Genomic DNA, 23,912 nt, shown 5'->3' with positions numbered 1-23,912 from the left:
AATCCCATCTGCAAAGTCCCTTTGGCCATGGGAGAGACCGTTCACCGATCCAGGGGTCGGGGTGTGGACTCTTTGGGGCGACATTGTTCGGCTGACTGACATTGAGCAGCCCGGGCTGAGCACTCTAAGCAGAGTCAGGTTCTCAGGTTGCCTCTGGGGGAGCTGAGGCCTGAGGTCAGGTAGAGGGTGCTGCTGGACCTGGGACTCCCAACCCCGTTCCTTCCTCCATGCCACGCTGCCCCTTCTGAGTGGAACCCCAGGCCAGCCCGTGCTGCAGCCTCTGTTGTTTGAGTGCAGGGCACCGATGAGCTCCTCTTGCCACTGCCCCCGGATGAGAGGACTTGGCTCTTCTCCATGGCCACAAGAAGGTTCCCTCCCCAGGAACTCTGGGAGGAGGGCACATCAGACCGGCTGGCTGGTGACCATTTGGTCAGCAATCGCCCTGCTGTTGGTTTCACGGGAAGTGGGAAGTCCGGCAGTTGCGCCGACGCAGGTCTGTCTGGCTTATCCCTGGGTGGGTCCCCACCACGCCGCCTAATTGCAGGGATGCCGCCTGGTAGGAGATGAGTCGCGTCCCTGTGATGCCCTCTGAGTTCTCTAGGCCTCCTGCCCTCCTTCCTCTGGGGCTTGGGAGTAGGGTAGGGCTTGCTAAGGTCACACAGCAGGCTGGGCAGAGGGGACCTGCTCTGGCCTTTGTCTGCTGGGGTTGGCTTCCTGCTGCTGGACCCCCTCCTGTGGGTCTCCACCTGCCGTCTGGAGGCTGCTCTGTAGGCAGCATGAGGATTGGGCCTGGGATAGGGTTGTTTGGGTATCAGGAGTTCCCAGGGTTTCTTCTGGAAGGTCTTTGGGTTGCCCAGACTGTCTTTTTTCTTTTCTTTTTTTTTTTTTTTTGTGGGATCAGAACCCAGGGCCTTGTGCATGCGAGGTGAGCACTCCACCAACTGAGCTAGATCCCCAGCCCTGACCGTCTTTTTTAACCTCTCCCTTTTCTTTAAAATTAAGAAATATATTAAAAGTGTTCAGCTTAGAGGACAGTGAGAACTCCCCACCTGCCCCTTATCACAGGGTCAACAAAGCATCTGCGCTTCAGATCTTGGCCTTTTAAGAACTCTCTCTGGGCAGGCGGCGCCTGGAATGCCCTGCTGTCCCCCAGACAGACCCTGCCTGGTGCTCACCCCTCTCCTGCAGGTTGCCTCCCGCTCCTGCCTGGTGATGACAGTCTGCTTTATATAAATACCGCCGGGGAACTTGCTCCCCACCCCCCCACTGGGTTCCCAGGACGCGTCCCTGTTGAGATGAGTGTCTCTAGTTGGTTTGTTTCTCCTTTTTTTAAAACTGGCACATCAGGGTGGGATTTGTTGTTACCTCTTTGTACCTGTACACACTGTGGCAATAGAGTTTGGTGGCTGTCACTCCCCAGTATGTCCCCTCCGTGGGTTCGTGTTCACCTGTCTGGTGTTTCATTGGCTCTCCCGGGGAGGGAGGAGGGACAGAAGCTTTCCATTTCTTGAAAATACGCCCGTGTGGCGGGCACGTGTTGTCTGCCTGTCCCTTTGGTCCCCGTGCTGCAGTTCCCAGAGGCTGTGAGTCTTTCGGCTACAGGACGGGCCAGGGCGTGTGTCCTCTGCTGTGTAGTCAGCATCCTGCCGTGGCACCTGGGCTCACGTGTTCCCGTCACACCTCTGTCACACTGAGGACTGGGTGGCATCTCACTGTTGTGGCGTTTCCTTGGTGACACCTGCAGTTGGGCATCTTCTCACCTACTTCTCAGCCACCTGGTTTCCTCTTGTGACTCACCTTTTTTTGCCCCTCCTCCTACATCTCCTTCTGGATCCACAGGAATCTCTGCCCATTTCTGCAGTAGTCAGGGCTTGCACCTGCGTCCCCCACCCCCACCCCGCCGGCTGCTGTTTTCTAACTTTGTTCCCATCTCTGTTGATTAAGAAATCCTTTTCTGCTAGGTAATCCCAGTGGCTTGGGAGGCTGAGGCAGGAGGACTGTAAGTTTGAGGCCAGCCTCAGCAACTTAGCAATGCCCTAGCTCAAAATAAAAAAATAAAAAGGGGCTGGCTCAGTGGTTAGGCACCCCTGAGTTTAATTCCTGTTACAAAAAACAAACAAAAACAGAAAAACAAAAAAATTTTCCTACCTGAAATTTTGTATTTAAAAAAAGCCTTTAAAAATTAATGGCTTTATTGAGATAGCATTCACTTGCTCTAGAAACGTGTGTTTGCATATATGCATTCACATTCCTACAAAAACACACACACACACACACACACACACACACACACACACACCCCTGTGGAAGGGTGTGGACTGGCAGACCTGCCTGGAGCCCAGCTCTTTCTCTTGCTCTGAAGGCCTTTGATCCCCTCACCTCCAGCCACACCTAGGTTTTCTGTCGGCTGAGCCTCCTGCACCACTTATAAATGGCTGGGTCCCCTGGGGTTCCCTCTCCTGTGCCTTCCCACTGTCCTGCCCTCTCTTGGACAGAGGCTCCAGAAGGCGGGGTTGTGTGGTCATTCTGGCCCTCACACAGTGCCTGGCACTTGGTAGGACTTGCTTGACATCCAGCAGTGGACCCTCTCAGGCCTTCCCTTCATGTAAGAAGGGACTGGCCCCTCCATCCCAGGGCTCAGCAAGTGTCCCTCCCCTCCCTGCAGACCTGGGCCTGCATGCTGAGTCTCACGACAGTGGACCGTGCTGTGGCTGTGCTGTGGCTGTGCTGTGGCTGTGCTGTGCAGCTTAGCTCCACCGATTACTAGGCAGGGCCAGGAGGGCGCAGGCTCCCTGGGAGGAGGCGAGAGGCCAGATCGGAGCAGTCCCCAGAGCAGTCCCCGCAGTCCCCATGCCTCGTAGATCAGGGGCTCCAGATTCCAGGGGTGTGTTAGAATCACCTGGAGGGACTTTTTAAAGTCATTATGAGGGCTGGGGATGTGGCTCAAGCGGTAGCACGCTCGCCTGGCATGCGTGCGGCCCGGGTTCGATCCTCAGCACCACATACCAACAAAGATGTTGTGTCCGCCGAGAACTGAAAAATAAATATTAAAAAAAATTCTCTCTCTCTCTCTCTCTCCTCTCTCACTCTCTAAAAAAAAAAAAAATGTTAAAGTCATTATGAGTGAAATTGGGGTTGGTGGGAGGGTGTCATGACATCACAGCCATCCTTGCTGGCCACTGAAAAGACCATCCCTGCTCCATCACCCCCTCCATCCCTCCTCCATCACCCCCCATCCCTGCTCCGTCTCCCCTTTGTCCTCTGCTCTGTCCCCCCTCTGTCCTCTGTTCTGTCCCCCCTCTGTCCTCTGTTCCGTCCCCCCTCCATCCCTGCTCCACCCCCACTCCATCCCTGCTCCATCACCCCCTCCATCCTTGCTCCGTCCCCCCCCATCCCTGCTCCGTCCCCCCAATCCCTGCTCCGCCCCCCCCATCCCTGCTCCGTCCCCCCTTGTGTCCTCTGCTCTGTCCATCACACTCCATCTCTGCTCCGTGCTCTGCTCTGCTCGTTACCTGAGCCATCACCACCTGCACATACCTGCAGGCACAGGGAAGGGTTTCTTCTTCTCCCCTTGTCCTCCAGTTTGAGACAGTTACACAGTTTCAGTTTGGCTCCTCAGGCTCCCCAAGCAGTTGATGGAGATGCGTCTGCGTGTTGGTCTGAGACCACCGGAGGCTCCGGGGCAGGCCCGGCCGGCTGTGGTGCACCCAGCTGGAGCGTGGCTCCCTCTTTGGCCTCTCGCTGCGGATCACAGTGCAAGCTCCTGGCTGCCCCGTGGCTTTTCCTGAAACTAAACATGGGGGTCCCGAAAACCAGGGAGAGGCAGGCTGATGTGTGGGAGTCCCCAGCCTGGAGTGGAGCAGTGCTCAGCACCAAGGGGACGGATGGCAACTGGGGGACAGGCGTGTCATTAGGAAAGGCTGAGCAGCACTGCAAAGACCCATGAGTAGGGTTGGTCACGTGTTCTCTTTGCTGATTCCTGTTTCTTGCTCTGCAGGTGCTGGAAGGGCTTCCCCTTGCAAGTTCAGTTTCTAATTCCTGTGGGGCTGCGGGAGGCGGGATGGAGAGGGGGCCCTGGCCTGGCAGTTCTGTGTCTGCACATCTCTAGGAAGGGCCAGCCCGTGGGCTGTGGGTGACCCGGCCAGCCCCAGAAGCCTTCCTCACTCCAGATCTGGGCTCGCCTTAAGCTTGGGGCTTGCCCAGTGCCTCCAGGGGAGTCCTGGAGGAGAGATGGACAAGGTGAGTGCTGTCCAGAGTGGAGGGCCTGGAGCTTGGGCCCTGCAGGAGGACCCCGAAGTCCCCAGGTACCTTGAGGAGCATACAGCTTTGGGAGAGGAGGGATGGGAGGGGAGGAGACGGAGGGGAAGGAGGTGGCCTCCGAAGCCCCTTCCCTCTGCCTCAGTGGGTGGCCCAGAAGAGCCCCAGGCTTGGGGACACACACACTTCAGATCTCATCTTGCTTCCAGGAGCTTTGAGCCTGGGTAGTTTCTGCCCCTCCAAGCCTTGGTTTCTTCATGGGGAGAATTGGTGGAAGTTGTTCTTCCTTCTTGATAGGATCAGAGTTCAGAATGAGCAGCCTCAGTGACCATGGTCAACATTCCAAGAGCCTCAGAATCCCAAGGCTGGTGGGGGATCAGCAAGGTGGAGTGGAGTTTTCGCTCTGGATAGATCCATAGATCCACCCTTTCCCTGCAGTATTTTCACTGTGTGACCTAGGCCTTGCTGCTTAACCTCTCTGAATCTTAGGTGTCTTCTCAATGAAGGAAACAGGGCTAGCAGTTACAGGAAGTACTCAGTAACTTGGCATGGTTCGCAGGGGTGATGGGTCTCTGAGTACATAGTAGATACTCATTAAAGCCCGTTTATGTGACTGGAAAGAGGGTTCCCTTCTCAGTGCCTTGCGTGGATGTGAGAGCCCTTCCCAGGCGCAGGGCACTGAGGTTGCAGAGGTGGCAGACCATGGGGCACCCCCACTGGTGGGCTGTGGGCAACTTGGCGAGGGGGCCCAGTCTGCACAGCTCAGTGCTGTGCTGCTCAGGGGCATCCCTACAGCAACCTGACACTCCTGATGTGCCCCCCCAGCCCTCTTGCCTCATCTATAAACAGCGTCCATGTCCCATTCAGCCTGCGCCTGCTGGGGCTGCCGCGTCTGCCAGGAGGCAGCTGGACTGGCTTGGCCCTGAGGCCAGTGGGCACTGGCACAGGTGCTCCTGGACTGTGCCCACCTCCCTGACTTTGCTCAGGCTGTGCCGGGTGCAGACCAGCCTTGGTCTCCCCTGTCCCGCATCTGCCTATTGGTCTTGCTCGCTCTTCGGTGCTCAGCCCGGGGCCCGCCTCCTTCAGGAAGGATCCCTGGTTTCCTCGGCCTGGGCAGTGCCTGGTCACGTGCTCTGCAGCAGTGTGGACTTTTCCTGTAGCTCCTTGTCAGGCTGGGGGCCCTCCCAGAGTGGGCTGGGCCGCCCCCCGCTCCTGCAGGTATCTGGGCCCCCTGGGAGAGCCCCAAGTCCCCATGTACCTTGAGGACACAGTGGACCTTGGGCAGATCACGACTGCCGAGTGTCCCTCATCTCCTCCGGAAGACCAGGTGCTGCCACCCATAGGGCTTGGCCCTGCAGGATCCGGGGAGGCCGGGCGGGCCATCTGGCACGAGGTGAGGAAGCAGCTTCCTCATAGCCCGATCAGGAGCCTGCAGCCTCTCAGAGGCTTCTGCCAGCAGAGGGGCCCGAGCAGAGGCCATGCGCCCGCTGTCGGCTTGCTCTCTCCTCGTGACGGGGAGCTCACTGGTGGCCTGAATAACTGTGAGATTTTGTAACTCTCCTTTTGGGCCCCAGATCTGAGGACTCATGCTCTGTGAGAATTGGGTCCTCTGGTGATCATTAGGAATGCCCTGGTCCCGGGACTAGGCAGTCCCCGAGGAGGCACCACTACCCCTCTTGGCCTCATTAGCCCTGAGGCTTGCTGTGGACCTGCACCAGGGGACCTGGCCTTGCTGGAGTGGGGGGGCTGGAAGGGCTCCTGGACCTGAGGTACCCCAGCTCCGAGACCTGTTGAACCTGCCAGGCGGGCCGTGGCGGCAGGGATGGAACTCATCCAAGGACCAGCTGCTTCCAAGCAGGACGGGCCACTGCAGGAAGGATGGCCAGCGTGGCCTCTGCTGCCGTGTGGAGCCCTGGTCAGGGGCGCTGAGGGGGGTGAAAGGCTCAGGCAGCTGCCTCTGGAGCCTGCAGGGAGACCCAGTCCAACACTTCGGGGCCTGTGGCCCCCCTTTACCTCCCTGAGCCTGTTTCCTTGCCTGTAACTGGGGGTCTGCTCCCTGCCTCACCACGAGAAATGCTGACGTGTGAGACGCATGGCTGTTCTGGTAGCATGTGTGGTCACTGGTGGCTGTTGCTGGAGTAACCATGTCTTGTTCCAAGTCCCTGGTATATGGAGCCTCCTGCAGCTGGTGGCCCCAAGAGCCCTGGATGTAAGTCTGGTGCCCATTCTTGCTGGCCTGGCCTTGCCTGAGTGACCTTGTTCTGTGCCTTGAATGGGGGTGACGGGACCTCCATGTGGTGGGTAAGGTCTCAGGTTGCCTGTGAGAGCCATGCACACTGGGGACAGTGCCGTCACCTTTTGGGAAGGAAGCAGGAGGCCCAGGTAGAGACTGAGGTGGCTCCATGGTGACAGAGCAGGGGAGTTCCCTGGGGCTGCCCTGCTGGGTTTCCTGCTCTGTGTGGAGTCTGCCCAGCAGGCCTGCTGCCCTCTGGCCCTCATGCTCACCTGCAGCAGGCCAGGCCCTGCCCAGGCAGGTCCTGGGTGGGAGGAGGGAGCAGAGGCCGCCAGCTCAGGGAAGAGACCCTCAGGAGCCACTTGTCCTAGCCCTAGCCCCAGGGAGGGAGGGGCCTGCGAGTGACAAGGATGAGTTGGTATATTCTTGAGAGCTTGTTTGGAGGTTCTAGCAGGGGAGCGCAGCTACTTGTATACCCTTGACCGAAGACCGGTCCTCCTCTATCGGGGAAGGTCGTCCTCTTCCACCGAGCGCGCAGCTTCGGGAGGGATGCACATGGAGCGGTGAGGGAGGAAGGGGACACCCGCCTAGCCAGCCAGATCAGCCGAATCAACCCTGGCGATCAATGGGGTGACAGATGTCGCAGCCAGATCGCCCTCACATCCGAGTTGGTGTATTCTTTAATGAGGCCTTCCCCCCACAGAGCCACCAGCCTGGGGCTGCCGCTGACCCCCTTAATGAAGTGGAAGGAGGAGAGTTTAATCAGCCGAGCTGCCCAGCGGCCCTGTGTCTAGTGCAGAGCCCCGTGGAGGAGGCCCGAGGCTGGTGTGGCTGGGCCTCCTGCTAATGAGCTGCTACAAAGCCAGTTATCCCCAGACCTTCCAGAAAGTGACAAAGGAAGCCGTAACTAGGACCTTGCTCAGAGAGGTGTGGCTGGGAGGGAGGCTGAGCTGTGGGGACCCAGGGAGGGGCCTGGTGGAGTCCAACTTTGCTTCCTCCTGGAGGAGGGCAACTCTGCTGGCATGTCCCCAACGCCCTGAGGCCGTCACCATCTGAGCTCACCTCCACCTCACCTATCCCTGAAGCCTGCCCCGGAGCTTTCGTGTCCAGGGTTCAGGTGGATCCAGGTGGACTGTGCTGGTCCTCGAGCCCCTGGGCGGACAGGCTGGTGCCGAGCCCCCAGCACCGCAGGCCAGTGCCCCTCCTGCTGGCTTCCTCCCTTCCCTGCCTCCAGTCTCCACCCCCTACCTGGGATCCCTGTGGTCACCTCCCAGATGACCCACGGTTTCCTTATTTCATGGGCCACCTCAGAGGCTCCCAGCCCTTGGGAGGTCACTGAGATCACAGCGGGACATGCTGCAGTCAGATCGCGGACCTGAGCTCGGCCTTCTGTGTGCGGCCCCTGCGGCTCCTGGCCTCCCCACACCCTCCTAGCGCGGGGTGTGCTGTGTCCACTGCTCTCGAAGAGCTCGTTGCAGCCACTGCTGCTGGCCATGGGGGCTTATGGCCTCTAGAGCCAGGAGGCCGCCTGGGGACATCCTGCAAAGCAGGGATGTGTTCCTGTTTCCGGCTTTTTCCTGTGAACCCACTGATGTGCAGCTGATCAGGGGTGGGGGGTTATGGAGGTGGTCAGATGTGGCTCCTGGCCCTTAATTCCTGTCACCTGGACACAGCAAAGCCTGGAGAGGAGGCTGGGGGTGACATCATGGTGCCAGGAAGGAAGCCAGGCCAGGAGGGGCTGTGTGAGCCAGCCTCTCTGCCTACAGTTTCCTGGAAGGCAGGGTGGCCTCATGGTCACTGGCCGGTCCCTGCACAGAACTAGAACAGAGCCTGTGGCAGACCCTGCAGGTCCGTGCCCCCGTCCCCTGCTTGTCCACCCAGGGGAGGGGGCACCCCAGGAGGGCCAGGCAGGGCTATCTTCCAGTCCCAGGAAGCTGGTGAGCTGAGAACTGGATCTGGATGGAACCCCCAGGATTGGTTCTAGTGACCCCAGGAGGGGTCAGGGGGGGTTTCTAAGGGGACGCCTTGGCCAGCTCAGCCCAGGGTCCCTCCTGTGGTCACCTTCTCATTTTGCCTAGAAGTGGCCACTCTGGGAAATGCTGCTTCCCTCCCCGTGGCTCCAGGCCTCGTGACTGCAAGCCCTGGCATTAATCTAATGACACGCCAGCTCCAAGGAGCTGGGAGGTGCCTGGTGATGTCACACGTTGTCAGGGCTGCTGGGAAGGTCCCCTGGGAGCTGGTGGGGCCAGGGTCAGGCTGGAGTCCCCCACCCCTGATCAGCTGCGCCTCTGTGAGCCCAGTGAGGACCCTGAAATGGGGAGGTGCATGAGGCAACCCATTCTCTTAGTTTATAAAAGAAAGATTTCTTCCTGCTGTAGATTATTTGAAAATTGACAAGAAATTATTTCAAAGGTAACTTTAAAAGCACTGTTCCTCATCTCAGCAACACTCCTGGTAGTGATCGATGCACTTCTTTCCTGAATCTGTACCTGTGTGTGGATTTGTTTCTTGCAGTGCCAGGGGCTGAACCTGGGGGCGTTTTCCCCTGAGCTGCCTGCCTCCCTGCCCCCAGGCCTCTTATTTGGAGACAGGGTCTTCTTAGTTGCCCAGGCTGGTCTTGAACTTGTGATCCTCCTGCCTCAGCCTCCTGAGTCGCTGAATGACAGGCGTGGCCACCGTGCCTGGTCCCCCAGTGCATAGATATTTTTAAATGCAGCAGCTATTATGCAGATAATTTTGAGTGCAGTTCTCTCCACTGGCATTTTAAGTTGTTCCCACATTGTTCGGAGAGAAACTCCTCCTAACCCTCAGCACGTGATGGGGAGAGGGTGCGCTCAGCTATTATTGGGCTAATCGCTATTTCCAGTTTTGGCCACTATAGATCTGTCAGCAGTCTTGATAATTAGAATTAATTCTTTGTGATAGATTCCATTGGAATTAGTGGATGGTCAGAAGTATTTTTAAAACTATTGTGTTGTTCTTTTGAAATTAAAAAGGAAAAGCCCAACAAACCCCTGTGGTCTGATTTTTATTTTGTTCTGTGCAGCCTCTAGGGCTTTCTGGGGCTGGGCTCTGGTCCATGTTCATGTGGGCCTGGTAGTGACAACAGGTGACCTGCTGGGTCATGCCTATGGGTCCCAAGGCTCAGTGCTGGCCATGGGTGGTGGGGCATGGTTGGGTGATTGTGGGCAGCCTGTGTCCCTTCTCTTAGGGCCAGTCTGTCCCTGCTCTGTCCTCCTTACTGCTGGCTGAGGAGGTTGGTCTCAGACCCCTATTGGTTCAGACAGGGGCAGGGCCACCCAACAGAGGTGCCGAGGCTGGATGGGACTCAGTCCCAATCCATGACTCCAAATGTGGTCTGGCCCAGAAGGGAAACCCTGGGAGCTCCTTGCTCACTCCGCCGAGGTCCACAGAGGGGGACGGGAGGAGCATGCCCACCTTCTGGATAGTCCTGTGGTTGTAAAGGGCAGTGCACCAGACAAGGGCCAGTGGTCACATGCAGGTGGCTGGATCTCTCCTCTGTTCAGTGCCTGGGAGCCCTGACCTATGGGTTGGTTAGGGGTTTTGTGGCTGCGCCCCAGGGCTTGCTTCCGCAGAGTGCTTGACGGGAATTGCCCAGAAATGGCCACTCCTCCAGGGTCCTCCAGCTGCTCCCCCCAGCTGGGGACTCTCAGCTCTGACCTGTGGGTGGGCCTGGGTGCTGGGAGGGGCAGAGAGCGCATCCCCTTGTGAGCAGGGATACTTTATTCCTTGTGGCCTCCTCATCTGGAAAAGGCGGACAGTGGGTGCTTGACCCTAGTGAGGGTCTAAGGAAGCTCTGGGTGCAGGGTGGCTGCATGTGACATGGGGCGGTGACTGTCCCCTTCCTTAATCCCCCCCCAGAGGGGACCACAGGTGGTCATTTGGGGCTTGTCTTATTCAGTGTGGTCTTTGGAGTTACCTGGCCTACTGTGCCCAGCTGGCGTTCTGGGAGCCCCAGTTGCCAGGGTATGGGAGGGAGGTCTGGGAGCCCCGGTGTGCCCGCCTCCCCCCACTTGCCCCTGGGCCCCAGCCTTTTGCCCTCGTGCCAGTTGGGGGAGTGTGAGGCTGCTCTCAGCATTGACTGACCAGTAAGCCAACTGAGGCTGTTTTATAGTGGTGGCCACCGGGCTAGCCAGGATCCCTGCCAGACCACCTGCCAGACCACCCGGGCGGGACTGAGTGGAGAGGCTGCCTCCTGGGGTTCTGGTGCAGGTGGGAGAGTCTGGAGCCACAGATCCTCATTAGAGCTGCCTTATCATCCCCCAGGGCGGGTGGGGCCCCCTCCTCTCCAGGAGCCTGCACATTCCTGAGCAGTGACCGCTGGGCGTGGAGGGGGACAGAGGGCCTAGCCACAGTGTGTGGAGCTGGGCCTGGGGGCCTGATGCTGCTCAGGCAGGACCAGATGCTCTGCCGGGCCCTGTGGACCTTGGCTGAGGGGGCAGGGGCTCTCCATGGCCCTCCAGCTGTGCTTGGGGAACAAAGTGACCCACAGCAGGCAGATCAAAGGCACAGGGAGTGAGCGTTGGTGTGGGCCAAGGGCATGGGCTCCTGGAGGACCTTACCAGGCAGGACCTTGTGGGGTCATGACCAAACCGCCACCCAGGAAGCTGCCCAGGCCTTCTTGGGGAGCCCTCCCAGGGACTTCCATCCTTGCCAGTGACCAGGGGGCTCCACACCAGCCCCTTGTTAGAGCTGGTGGGCTCTGGGGACAGGGTACAGCACTCATATTACACATGAAGACCCCTCGGGCTCTGGGGTCTGTGGGCCTCGTGCTGGGGCTGGACAGACGCTTCATGTTCCTGTGACATCCAACCCCCTCTGTTCACCTGGAGTGCAGGAACCTGTGGTGTCTGTTCCCAGCCCTGAGTCCCCTGAGGCAAGATTCCACAGCTGCCTTTGGTCAGAGGGTCTCCCTGGTGCCTCCTGAGGTCAAGGGTTGGTGGTGCAGACCAGGAAGACCCTGCTTCCTGCCAGGGGTGGGTACGGCAGGAGGCAGACTCCAGCTGTGGAGATGGATGGGTCCTGGCTGCTGCCTGGGCCCTGAGACCTCTGGTGAGTGGCGTGATAATCTGTCCATGATCAGGTGGCTCTGTGGCTACCTGGTAAGGTGCCACCCTGCCATCCTGCTCTCAGAGGTGCTTGGGACAGGTCTAGCCATCCCCTTGACTACCGTGTCCTGCTTGTCCCTCCCCCTCCCCTCCCCACCGAGGCAGGCTCCCTCATCCTGCCTGGGCTGCCTGAGCTGGCTGAGCCACTTCCCATTCTGGTGGGGAAAGGGGCCTGGGCTGTAGGGTGGCCCAGGGTGGGGATGGTGGACTGATGGATGAAATGGCCCCTGCTTTTCTGATGCGATCACGCAGCGGGGTGGGGGGCGGGGAGTGGGGGAGGGCAGGCAGATTTCCCTCCTGTAGCCGTCTGCTTGGCCTCTCCTGGTCTAGTTCAGAAACTGGGCTGCATGACTGGGGAGTGTCCCTCAAGGGTCTTGCAGGGTGTCCAGCACCTGGCTCCTGACTGACCTAGTGATGGGAGCTGTGTAGGAGAGGTGGTGCTTCCCCGAGTCACCCCAGGACAGGTGGGCAAGGGAGTCCCGGTCAGAGAGCCAGGCACACCCTGAATGGGTACCAGGGTACAGGTCAGGGAGACCAGGTGGCGGCTGAGGGAGAGAGTCCGCTGGTGGCTAACATGCTGTCTGCTTCCTCCGTCCTCACAGATGCCTCGTCCACCTACATCCGGCAGCTGGAGACCAAGGTGAAGCTGTTGGAGGGTGACAAGCTCCTGCCACAGGTAGGCGGGCTGTAGGGGTGGTGGCCACTCACTGAGGCCCTGCCCCAGGCCACCCCGTCCCACCTTCCTTGGGCTCCCCCAGCAGTCTGTGACCCCCACCTACCCGCTGCTGCCTGGGCCGCTGCTGGGAAGCCCCCGTCAGGGATCTGCCGCAACCCGGGTCCCTTCCAGGGTTGCCCCTCCCACTGTGCTGTGTGGGTTCCACAGGCCCTGGACTGCAGAGTGGGGAGAGAACAGGCCACGCTGCCCCTCTGTCAGACGGCGCCGGCCACGCGCTGCAGGGGCCTTCCTCCTGCCTCGCCACGCCCCGCCTGCTGGTGTCCCTCTCTGGGCTGGGTCCACCCTTCTCCCCCAGGGCCTGGCCCCACACCCACAGACAGTGGAGGCAGAGTAGGTGTGTGGGGACACGGGTGGAACCTTGGTCAGGGCAGGTGAGGGAGGAGGTGTGGTGTCTGGTGAGGGCGTGGACCTTGCAGGTCCTTCTGTGAACTTGGAGGACACAGGTGTCTTCCCTGCTGCAGGTGGGGTGGGTGTGGGCTGGTGATGGGAGACTTGGTCCACCCTCCTGTGTCTGGGTCCAGCTGCCTGGCCCTCTAGCCACCTTTCTGCTTGTGCTCATGCCTGGCCTAACTTCAGCCTCCCCGGCCCTGCCATACCTGCTGGCCCATGAGTGGCCAGCTCCAGATGCCCAGTGTCTCTGGGAACTGACCCTGGTGCCATTGCCAGGTGGCCCACTGGGTCGGCTGGCTCAGGAAGCCTGCCACATCCTTCATGCCTGCTGGTGGCCCCTGGGCCGTCCTGTCTGCCTCTGTGGACAGTGTTGTGACCCTCTGTGTGCATCCTGGTCCCCACCCCTGCTGGGGTGCTTGAGGATGAGCTGCAGGGTCTCTGTGGTCACATCTGTCTCTAGCTCTCAGCACGGCCAAACTGGATGGAGCACCCTGGGAGCCCGTGGCTGCTTCTCACCCAGTTCTGGCCCACGGGGGAGACTGGTTCTCGCTCAGAACAAGAACCAAGGGAGGGCTGCCCACCGGGCTTCGAGGCTCCTGCTGTGGCGGTGATCATGAGATGGCCAGATAGCCTCGCCTGGGGATCTTGAACAAAGAGGCTGTGGCTGTGAGAGGGAGGCTGTCCTCAGTCTCAGGGGCTGTGGCATGTGAGATTTGACAGTTCTGACGTTTAACTCTTGTCAGTGACATCCAACCAAAACCCCGTCCCTGAGCAAAGCAGGGAACCTGCACCCTGGTGAAAAGAAGGCGAGAGGAATATTATTCTTTGAAACATCGTCAGGTGATGTGGCCTTGGGGCTTGGGCAGGAGGCCAGCAGCCTCCCCGGATTCCCGTCCCCCACTGCCCTGCCCCTCCCCCGTGGCCTCTACTTAACTCCAAAATAGCTTTAATTAAAAATGTGCCGGAGTGTTCACAGGCTAAATTATTGTATCGCAGTTCGTATTTTCTTTCTCCTGTTGGCTTTAAAATTCCATCAACACAGCTGCTTCCTCTGGGATGATTCATCTTGAGACGCCACACACGTTATTACTCTGCCTGTGGATTCTCTGTGCCCAGCCGGCCTGGGGTGGGCGCAGCTATAATTGACGCTGGGGCCTCTGGTTAATCCCCCTGCTGGCTGGTAAATGAAGCCTTAATGTGCTCCGAGAAGCCAGTTTTACAAAAGAGCCCACGACGCTTGTGGTGCTGTCACAGCAGGCCAGGGGACTGGCTTAGGGAGGAGGCTGTGACCCAGGCCCGGAACTGTGAAGGGCCCCCAGCCTGTCTTTCCTCCTTGTTCCCGTGCCCAGCTCTGCTCCGTGCTGTCAGGTGCTGCAGGGCTGCTGAAAGTGAACTGGGGTTTACAGGTGGTCCTGGTGGGGAAACCTAGGCCTGGACGGGGAAGCAGCGTGTGTTGGCTTGGGCTGGCAGGACCAAGTGCCACCCACCGGGGCTCTCAGACAACCCAAACTGACCACCTCACAGTTCTGGAGGCTGGAAGTCCAAGATCAAGTCCAAGATCAAGTCCAAGATCAAGGGTGGGCAGCACTGGTTCCTCTGAGGCGGCTCTCCTTGGGGTGTCTTCTCGTTGAGTCTGTGTCCTTACTTTTCTTTCTCAGGAGGACACCAGTCATATTGAGCTAGGACCCACCCTAATGACCTCTCTCACCTGGTCACCTCTAAGATTCCATGTCCACATAGGTTGCATCGTGGCGTCCTGGGAGCTAGGACTACAGCACACACATTTTGGGGGGCACACAGTCAACTTGTGCTGTGGGGGTGGTGGCCAGATGGCAGAAGGGGGTGGGTTGGGCACTGGAGGAATCTGAGCTCCACCAGCCCCTGGGCTTGCCTGCTGCGTGGCCTTAGGGCACCCTTTGTCTCTGGTGGCTCCGTCTCCCAGCCCTGGGATGGTGGCCCCTGAGAAGTGTCCCGGGCGGGGCTTGCCCTGGTTACCTTTCCCTGCTCCCGGGGGCCTAGGATTTTTTTTCTTTTCCTTTTTTGTGGTACTGGTGGGTCAATCCCAGGGCCTACTGTGTGCCAGGCAAGTGCTCACCACTGAGCTACAGCCCGGCTCATCGCATTTCCCCCACTTTGAGGCTGGATTTTGCTAAGCTGATTTGTGATCTTCAGCCCCCAAGCCCCTGGAGTCCCAGCGCCCCTGTGTAGGGCCAGCCTAGGACTTTGAAGGACCCGGTTAACTGTGCTCCTTTGGCCAGTGGCTTGGGCCCGGCCCATCCCAGAATGAACTGCTGTGCTTTGCCCTTTGTCAGAGTTTTAAACAGGCTACAGGACAGGGAATAATGTGCTACCAGTCTGAACCCATTGCTGACACCTGGTGTTCCCTGTGTCCCTGAGGAGAGCGGGTCCTGATCCTTGGGTTCCTCCAGAGACACTGACCTCTTCGCGTTCCTGTGATGGCAGTGTGCCTCGTTGGCATCTTCTGTGATGTGCTGCCTTGTTAACCAGCTCAGAGTGCCCTGTTCTGCCCACTGGTACCTGGGGCTGGCCAACTCATCCCTGTACTCTGTGTCCGGGCAGCGTAGTCTCTGGGGGCTCTGGAGGACTTTAAATGCTTCTTAGGAGACCTTAGAGTCTGGCCTGTCCCTCCCAGGAACCCCCTCTCCCCAGGCTCTGAGCAAGTGGTCAATCTAGCAAGTGGGCAGGATGAGCAACTAGAAATTCCACCTTTCTGTCCTAGTGGGGTATCCACTACAGCCAGATGCTGGGCAGCAGTTGGCCAGGGCCAGGCCTCTGAAGCCAGAGGGCCTGTTGTATCTCATGAGTGCCACCTATCAGATGGGTGATGTTGGGCAACTGGCTGTAACTCTGTGCCTCAGTATTCTCCTCTGTAAAATGGCCACTAGTGGCATCTGCCGCGTGCATCCTTCCCTTAAACTGGGAAGTCACTGGGACTTGGAGCTGGCTGGTGGTGAGGGTTGTGGTACCCAGTGTGGCTTCCCCTGGGTGTTGTGAACCATCCAGTGGCCTTTGCCAGCCCCTGCTTGACCTCAGTGTATGGGCAAGCAAGCAGAGGCCCAGGAAGCTGGCAAGCGGATCGGATGTGCCCAGCCCAGTGGGGTTTGGATTTTGCAGCCTGACCTCCTCCTAAGTCCCCCTGGCCTCTCTAGAACAAGTAATGAGTCTCTTGGAGGAACCGGAGGGCCCACTCTGGTCTGCGTGCTGCCCCACCTGTCACAGACCATGTGGCCCTGGGTGGTTCACGTAGTGTTTGAAATGGGATCTGGGGTATGAGGTCAGATGGGGAATGGGGGACCCAGCCCTGGCTGTGCAGAAGGGGCAGCAAGAAAGAAAATCCAGTGGGTGTTACTGGGTAACTCTTGTGAAGGACCTTGCAGGTCACTTGTATCCTGAGGACAGAGTGGAGGCCATATGGGGTTTGTCCCCTACTGGCCTGAGCGAGCTGGGGGCTTGGGGTGGCTCTAGGCAGCATACCGCCCCAAGGCCTCCCCGGAGGGCTGCTTACCCTGGAAGGGTATCTGGGTACTTGGGCTTTTTTTTTTTTTTGGTACTAGGGATAGAACTCAGGGGCACTCGACCATTGAGCCTCACCCCCAGCCCTGTTTTGTATTTGATTTAGAGAGACAGGGTCTCACTGAGTTGCTTAGTGCCTCACCATAGCTGAGGATGGCTTTGAACTAGTGATCCTCCTGCCTCAGCCTCCCAATCTGCAGGGATTACAGGTGTGCACCACCACGCCTGGCTGGGACTTGAGCTTTGGAAGGGGCCATGAAGGGGTAGGTGCTCCTAGGGACCCGTTTCTCAGGAAGTAGTAGGTAACCAAGTACTCCTTGTTGAATCTGGGGTTTCTGAAAACACAGAGCTCCTGGGAGTGGCGTGGGGACCCCCCACCCTAGCCCCTAGTGTGGGAGAACCATGTGGCTCAGCCGAGGTCCCATGGCTTTGGGCTACCAGGGGCTGAGGAAGGGGCTGGGCAGAGGTATTGGTCATGATGATGCCGTTCTCTTTCCTTCCAGCTGCCCCGCCCCTACGGCCGCCCAAGGAGGCCCCAGGTAGAGCCACTGTGTGTGTGTGTGTGTGGGGGGGGTTTGCAGTGGTGTTGGGGGCAGGGGCTGGTCTGTGTGCTGTGTCTTCTGAGTCCCTCCTCTGTAGTAGCACCCTCTGTCCCCTCCTGGGAGCTGACTGCCTCCCAGGGTGCATTGGTCCTCCCTGTAGGTTCTTCTTGGGATCTGCCCTGTGGGAGCCGGCATTCATCCCCAGCCTAGAGAAGCAATGGGCAGAGTCCTGCAGCGACTGCCTTGAGGGCCTCCTCAGCCGCCCTTCCTCCCCCCAGGGCTGGGGGCGCTGCCCACTCTGGCGTGCTGGAGAGTGCTGGCCAGGGCAGCATGAGTGAGTGGTGCAGCCAGGCTTGGGTCCCCCTGGCTCCCGGGTGGGGTAGCAGCAGCCCAGGCTGCTGAGGTCTCGGGCTCCTGGGTTGGGGGTCCGTGTAGATTGTGCAGCTCCCAGGGCCTGGGCCAGTGGCTGAGCAGGAGGTTCCCTGGGCTGCTTCTGACCCCAGCTGGGGAGGGGTTGGCCAACCTGGCTCCCACCGTGCCCAGCTCTGAACCCCAGGGAGATGGGCCTCTGGGCACTGGCTACTCTCCTGCCAGCCCTCAGGCCTCCAATGGCCTTGTCTTTGCCCCCTTCTGCCAGTCCTGAGATTGCCCACCCAGAGCGCCTACCCATCATGTGACCCCCCAGGGTCATGCACCACCTAGCTCTGCCTTTAGTACTGTGGGCATGTGGGGATGGGACTGTCCTTGGCACTGCAAAGTGTCTAGCAGCCTCCCTGGCTTGTACTCACTAGATGCCAGTACACACCACCCCAGCTGTGGCACTCAGATGCCCCCAGGGGCAGAATCCCCCCCAGTTGAGAACTACTGACCTATAGCAATATGACTAGGTGCCAGGCCCTGGACTTGGGACTGCCCAGCCAAGGCAGTGAGAAGCCAGAGTCCTTGTGAAGTGCCGAGGTACCCCCTGCTCACAGCCATGAAGACTGACATGTGGGTACAATCCACAGACCCTCTCTCTCTTGGTCCAAGTGAGACCAACTTGGACAGATCCTGCTCAGGGTGTCCTGCAGGGTCAGCAGAGGCCATTTCTCTTTGGAGACCACCCCTTTGTTCAGCTCTTTACCCATAATTCTTCAGCAAGCTCCTCCATGGGGACTCCACCTGAGACAGGTGACTACCTGGATTCCAGCAGCTTTGGTCTGGATCAGGTCCATGGAGCACAGGCAGGGTGTGGCCCTGGCTGCCCCTGGAGCTTCCAGGGTGGCAGGTGGGGCATAGTCTCCCGGAGTCCTGCAGCCCAGCCCCTGCTCTAGGAGGACACAGCCAGTCCAATGGGGAGCCATCCCCCAGTGTGTCCTGGATAGAGTGATGTTCTTAGGTTGCTGAGGTCTCAGGTGTGTATTTGGTACCAACCATTAATGATACTTCACCAGCCACTGGGAACTCCCACAGTGGCCTCCTCTTCATGTCTGGGGCCTGGGGTGGGGAGGGATGCTGATGGACCTGTGGGGCAGGTGGGCCCTGGGCTCTGATCTTATCCCTAGGTCTTTCCCACATTTCCTCTGGCCCCCTACACCAGGCAGAGGTGGCCCATGGGCAAGAGTGTGATTGGCAGGAAGTGGGGCCTGAGCTCCTTCCAGCCTCCTGACTGCAGCCCCAGTCCAGGAACCCCAGGATGTCCACGTGGGCCTAGATACCATCTTGGCCAGTGTCAGTGTCTGCCACCGTGGCCTCTGAGCCTCCCCTGCCACACCTTGAGGGGGGGCCCTAGGCGCCTAGCAGCCCAAGGCAGGAGGGAGCCTGACAGGGAGAGCCTGGGGACAGGCCTGCTGGCACCTATGTGGCCTCTTCCTGAGCCTGCAGCATTCTCCATGCCAGACCCTGTCATTGGTGTGACCTGTTCAGGGCTAAGGAGGGTGTGGTTATGGTGCTATCTCCTGTCTGTGGTTCTCGACCCTGGCCATGCCTGGCTTCCCTCCCGAGCCCTGTGGGGTGCTCAGGAGGCCTCTAAGGAAGGAGCAGCTCGGCAGGTGACCTAGCCCGAGAGAAGCCCACTGTCCCCACCACCAGGGCCTGCAGGCTGAGGCTAAGTCCACAGTCACTTGGTGGCTCCATGAGAGTATCCAGCCCTGGTCACTCACCCAAATCAGCCTGGGGCTGGGCCTGCTGGGTATTGCCGGGAAGGGACCATGCACTGTCTCAGTGTCTGCCCTCCTTCCCTGGCCCCCAGCCACACCTGGCACACAGTAGGTGCTGATGCAGACAGGGTGCTTGAAGGGCTGAGAGTCCTCTGTGGTAGGAAAGGGGGACAAGAGGAGCTCTTCCTGAGCAGAGCCCAGGCAGGGGACACTGCCCACCCCTGTTGGCCAGCCACTCCCCTACAAGGGAGCCCCAGTGGACAGGCCAGGGATGTTTAGAGCCTGTTTGTCTCCCCACCTTCTGTTCAGCCTCCCTGTGACAGGCTCGCCCCAGCAAGTCTCTGAGGCTCTGCCCTGGGGATTGATGGCCTTGCATGCCTACGCCTGGGTGGCAGGGGTCCTGCTGAGGGTTTGCAGGGCTGGGAGCAGCAGTTATAAGGATTTGGAAGTCCTGTTCCAGCCCCAGCCAGGGAGGGTCTTTCTCAGGGTGTGAGGGATCCCTGGAAGGCACCTGCAGGGCAGGCAGGCACGCCTTTCTGGGAGAGGAAGTGCCCCCGGCAAGGCCACACACTCCCTGCTGGCTGGAAGGCGATTTCACTTCCCACTCCCGCGCGTCCCCCCCCCCCCCCATGAAAACCCAGGGCTTTCGTGCTGCCAAGGGATCCACATGGCCAATAGCAGCATTTTTAATTTCGATTTAAGTGCAGTAATGGTCACTCATTTGATGGGTCATTAGTCACATTGCCCCTTAATGAGAGTACCCGCGTGTCCCCCGCCTGCCTTCCCAGCTTACTAATAAAGTTCCGTGGAAGTGCAAGTGTTTATAGATGCTTATCCAGGCCGATAACACCAAGGAGATGGCCTGGGGAGGGAGGAAGCCCCAGCCCCGCCCGCCTGGTGTGTTCCATGTTTTCCGTAACTGCCTGAGTCGGCTTGGGAGCCCATTTGGTCCTGGGCCAGAGAAGCGTGGGGAAGGGAGGCCTGTGCCCAGAGTTCTCCAGCTAGTGTGTGGGTAGGACCACTGGCCCCAGGGTCCAGGTCCCTAGACTGGCGGGAGAACTGTGGCTCCGATCTGAGTTGGCTCCTCTTGGCTTAGTAGCCAAGGGGCTTCACTATGCATGGTGGGTGGGCCGGGTGCCCTACAAGGGGCCTCTCCGTGTCTATGTCAGCCTTAGCAAGAGTAGCATCAGAGGACAAGGTCTTCGCACAGCCTTCTGCCACCGGGCTGTTCCCGTGCAGACAAGCAGCGCACCTTCCAGGAGGGACGCTTCTGTCACCGTCCTGGTCAGGAAGATGACTTGGCTCAGAGCTTTGCCATTGAGTGGAGCTGGGGGAAGACCTCGGGGCTGTGATGGTTACCCATGGCCGGGTGGAGAGTGCTGGACCCAGGCTGGGTGTTCCTCCTTCTCCTTTTCTTGGTGCTGGTGGTAGTGGGGTTCCACTTGATCGGAGTCAAGTGGGAGATTTGGGGAACCTTCTTGGCTGGGGACCTTTAATATCTCTGGGTATTGAGGCAGGGCCAGAGCCAGGGGCATGACTGTGCCATGGGGTGATTCAGGTAGGCTCAAGCCTTTGCAGGTGATGCCCACTGGGTGGGGCCCTCTGGAGCCCACCATATTTTGGGGGCTACCTCATGAGGGTAGGTCATCCCTTCTCACTCCTGCACCTCTGAGATCTTGGATCACACCCAGGTCCTCCCGAGGAGATGAGAGGAGGTGGTGGGAACAGCATCCAGCCCTGGTGCTGCCTGGCCTTTGAGAAAACAGATCAACTGACCCCTGGACACCCCTTGCTTCAGGCTGGTGGGTCAGGTGCCTGGCAGTCCTTCTAGTGTCACCCTATCCCCAGCACCTGCAGGACCCTACCAAGGCCCTAGACCTGAAGAAGGGAGGTCTGACCCTGGATCCCATGGGGTGGGAGAACAGAATCCAGGGAATTGGGGGGGGTAAGGGGGTCCTGTGGGAAATGGGGGCTGGGCCCATTGGTTGGCAGGAGACGAGCAGAGTGTGAGTCAGGTGAGGGGCTGGTGAGTGGGGAGACTCCAAGACAGGGCTGCTGCTCAGCTGGCCCCCCGCCCGGCCCTGGCCAGGCCCCTCTCCTCCTCGGCCTGGGGACTCAGCAGCCTGCCGATTTATGGACTTTCTGCTGCACTTATCTGCCCAGGCTTTCTTTCAGTTCCTTTGAAGTAGAGAAGAGTGTTTGGGTCAGAAACTCTGCCCCAAGGTCTGGTGACGCAGAAGGAAAGGTACCTTTGCGGGGCTGGAGCAGGAGGGAGGCCAGCTGGACTGAGCCTCCCACCCACTGGTATCCCTGGGACCTGTGGATGCTCTCAGCTCCTGGTCCTGCCCCCTTCCACAGCACCACCCTCAGCCTTGGCTTCTGAGGGGACCCACCCAAGGCCTGTCTGCTTTGGCTTCCTCCCCCCTCTCCAGTGCCAGGGCAGCAGGCCCAGTTCACACTGGTCCTTGTAGGTTCAGTTGGACAGCACCCAGGGCCTGCTTTTGGGAGCGCTTTGTCTGATGGTGGAGGTGGGCCGAGCCCTGAGGAGGCTCACTTGGCCAGGGGCCACAGAGCCATGGGAGGCCCAGGGTGCAGAGGCCATCCCCTAGGCCCTGCTGAGGGACACTGGCCTGTGACACTGGCAGGACTCCAGTGCAGGATGTTGCAGTGGAGGAACAGGGTTGGGGTGGGGAGGGCTGGTCATTCATCTTCTTACTCCTTGGTGGGCATGAGTTGGGGGGACAGACAGAGGCCATTTGGCAGTGGCTTCGAGGGCAGGAACAGCTGGGTGGGGCGCTGGGGAGGTGTGGGGAGAGCCCCTGTCCCCGGGGAGCTGCTCAGCCGAGTGGCGCGGGCCCTTGGTGGCTGACACCTAACCTCTCTCCCTCTCTTGGCAGCAGACAGGCCCTGGAGAGCTGCGCATGCTGCGGAAGGGCTTTTCTCCCTACCACTCCGAGTCCCAGCTCGCATCCCTGCCACCCTCCTACCAGGACTCCTTGCAGAATGTAAGAACCCAAGTGCTCCTGGTCTGTCTCTAGTCTCCTTCTGAGTTCCACAGGTGACCTGCCCAGGGCACATGGTCAGTCCCGCGTCTCCTCCTCCCCCCATGCACACTCACTTTTAGCCTAGCACTGTCCAGGTCAGTGAAAGCTGAGGAGGACCACCAGCCCGCTGTGCCCTTCTTTGTGCCCCACCCTCCCAGGAAGGGGCCCACCCTCCCACCTGCGCAGCCTCAGAAGGGCCCAGTGTGGAGGCCAGAGGTGAAACACATGTGGTGACTCTGCTGGACATGTTGGGACAGTGTTTAGAGGCCATGTGAGCTGGCAGCTGAGCCATGTCCCTCTTTCAGTCCAGCCCTTTAGCCTGTGTCACTTGGGCGCAGTGGGAGAGGCTGTCTGGCTGGCCTGGAGTGCAGGGTGGGGTTGCTGCCCAGCCTTGGACCTGAGCGTGGAGGGGCCCAGGGTGGTGGCTCTGTTCTGGACAGTCCTCCAGGGGCCTCTTCTAAGCTCCTACTGGGCTCTGCCCTGCTCTGGGAGAAATGATCGCTGGGAGTTAGGTCATGGGAATTGGCTACCTGTCTGGGCATCCGTTGGGGCCCGTCACCATGTGTGACTGCAGAGACAGCCTGGGAGCCAGCCCACCTTCCCTCTGCACCAGATGTCTGATCAGCTCACTTTCCTGTCTGCTCCATGGGGACACTGCTCCACATGTGTGCGGGTGCCCCTGAGTGGGGGTCTGCAGGTCTGCTGCGTGGCGTGGAGGCTCCTGGGCAGTGTGTGTGGAGCGGTCACACCCCTGGCCTCTCCCCTCCACCTTGGGCCCTCCTGGCCTTGCTGGCTCTTGATGCCCAGAGGCGGGCTCCTGTAGGCCACCCCTCCTACCCAGGAATGCAGCTGTGGACCCAGGCCCTGCCCCTCGCAGTGGTCCCGCTGGGTCCCTTCCTCAATCCCTCATCCCCTCTGCCCTCCACCCATCCTTCCTTCTGATTGGATAGGGAGCAGCAGCCGCAGACATGAGGCCTGGTGATCTACAAACTGTGAGGTTCCTTGCTGGCTCCTGGGCCAGCCTCTGAGGTGTGCTGGCTGCCCTTGGGCTCTCCAGCCCCACACCCAGGCCTCTGGGAGGCAGCACCCAGGCAGGGAGGGCAGGCGGCTCTGGCTGGAAGGCATCCTGCAGGTCTGGTGTGGCTTTGGGCCTCACTTCCACCCAACTTTGGAGAAGAGGAACTGAGGCCCTGGGGTGGGTGGGCCTCCGGTGAGGGTGTGCTGGGGCCTGTGGGCCTGGAGGTCAAGGGTCAGTGGGCGGCTGCAGAAGCTCCCTGCTCCATGAGGCTGGGCAGAGTGGGGGGTCCAGAGAAAGTGGTTGGATGGGCTATCTTGGGGGAGGCCAGTCACTGAAGCTGCTGAGGCCACTGCAGAGGACCAGAGGACCAGAGACCAGGCCATAAGGAGTGTCCACAGGGCTTTGGGCCTTGCTGGGGCCTGGAGAGCCTGATTTTGGCACTTGAACCCTCTCTGTATGAGGGGTGCCAGGGAGGCCAGTGCTCCACACCTGGGCAGGTCTCCTTGGAGCCCACTCGTGGGTCCTGGGGCACTCTGAGGGTCCTGCAGTACAACAGGTAACTAAAGGTGGGCACCCCTTTCCTGCCTGCTGGCAGTTGGCGTGAGCCCAGGCAGAGGTGGTTTGTATTTTTTGGCCTCCTGACGGACGGTCAAGGCTTCGACAGGCCCCTTGGGGCAGTGGTCTCCACACCTTTTTTGGTGGGGCAGGTAATGACTTTGTGTCTGAACCTGTAATTCAGGAGTTCTGGTAAATTCAGAGTCGTACCTTCATCACAGTATAATGCCCCCATCACCCCAAAATGCCTTCTCACCCCTCCTCCTCTTTGCCGGGCCACCACTGCTTTTCCACTCTGGGTCCGTCCATCCCTGCCACTGTGTACTGGGGATGCAC

At 59.6% G+C, this 23,912-nt stretch overlaps 1 protein-coding gene across 3 annotated transcripts in view; it reads left to right on the top strand.

The window, feature by feature from the left end:
* Positions 1-23,912, top strand: part of CCDC85C (coiled-coil domain containing 85C) — a 71,271-nt gene that overhangs the window by 41,389 nt on the left and 5,970 nt on the right. The window contains exons 2-4 of one of the 3 annotated variants that reach the window (XM_081292023.1): positions 12,222-12,295; positions 16,783-16,818; positions 21,857-21,964. In XM_081292023.1, coding sequence (XP_081148149.1) covers positions 12,222-12,295; positions 16,783-16,818; positions 21,857-21,964 — 218 coding nt within the window. The remainder of the gene's footprint in view (positions 1-12,221; positions 12,296-16,782; positions 16,819-21,856; positions 21,965-23,912) is intronic. The other 2 variants (XM_081292024.1, XM_081292025.1) reach the window with 2 other exon arrangements.

The sequence above is a fragment of the Spermophilus citellus genome, assembly GCF_964194105.1.
Source record: "Spermophilus citellus genome assembly, chromosome: 4".
NCBI lineage: Eukaryota > Metazoa > Chordata > Mammalia > Rodentia > Sciuridae > Spermophilus > Spermophilus citellus.
This window is presented reverse-complemented; position numbering and strand designations above follow the sequence as displayed.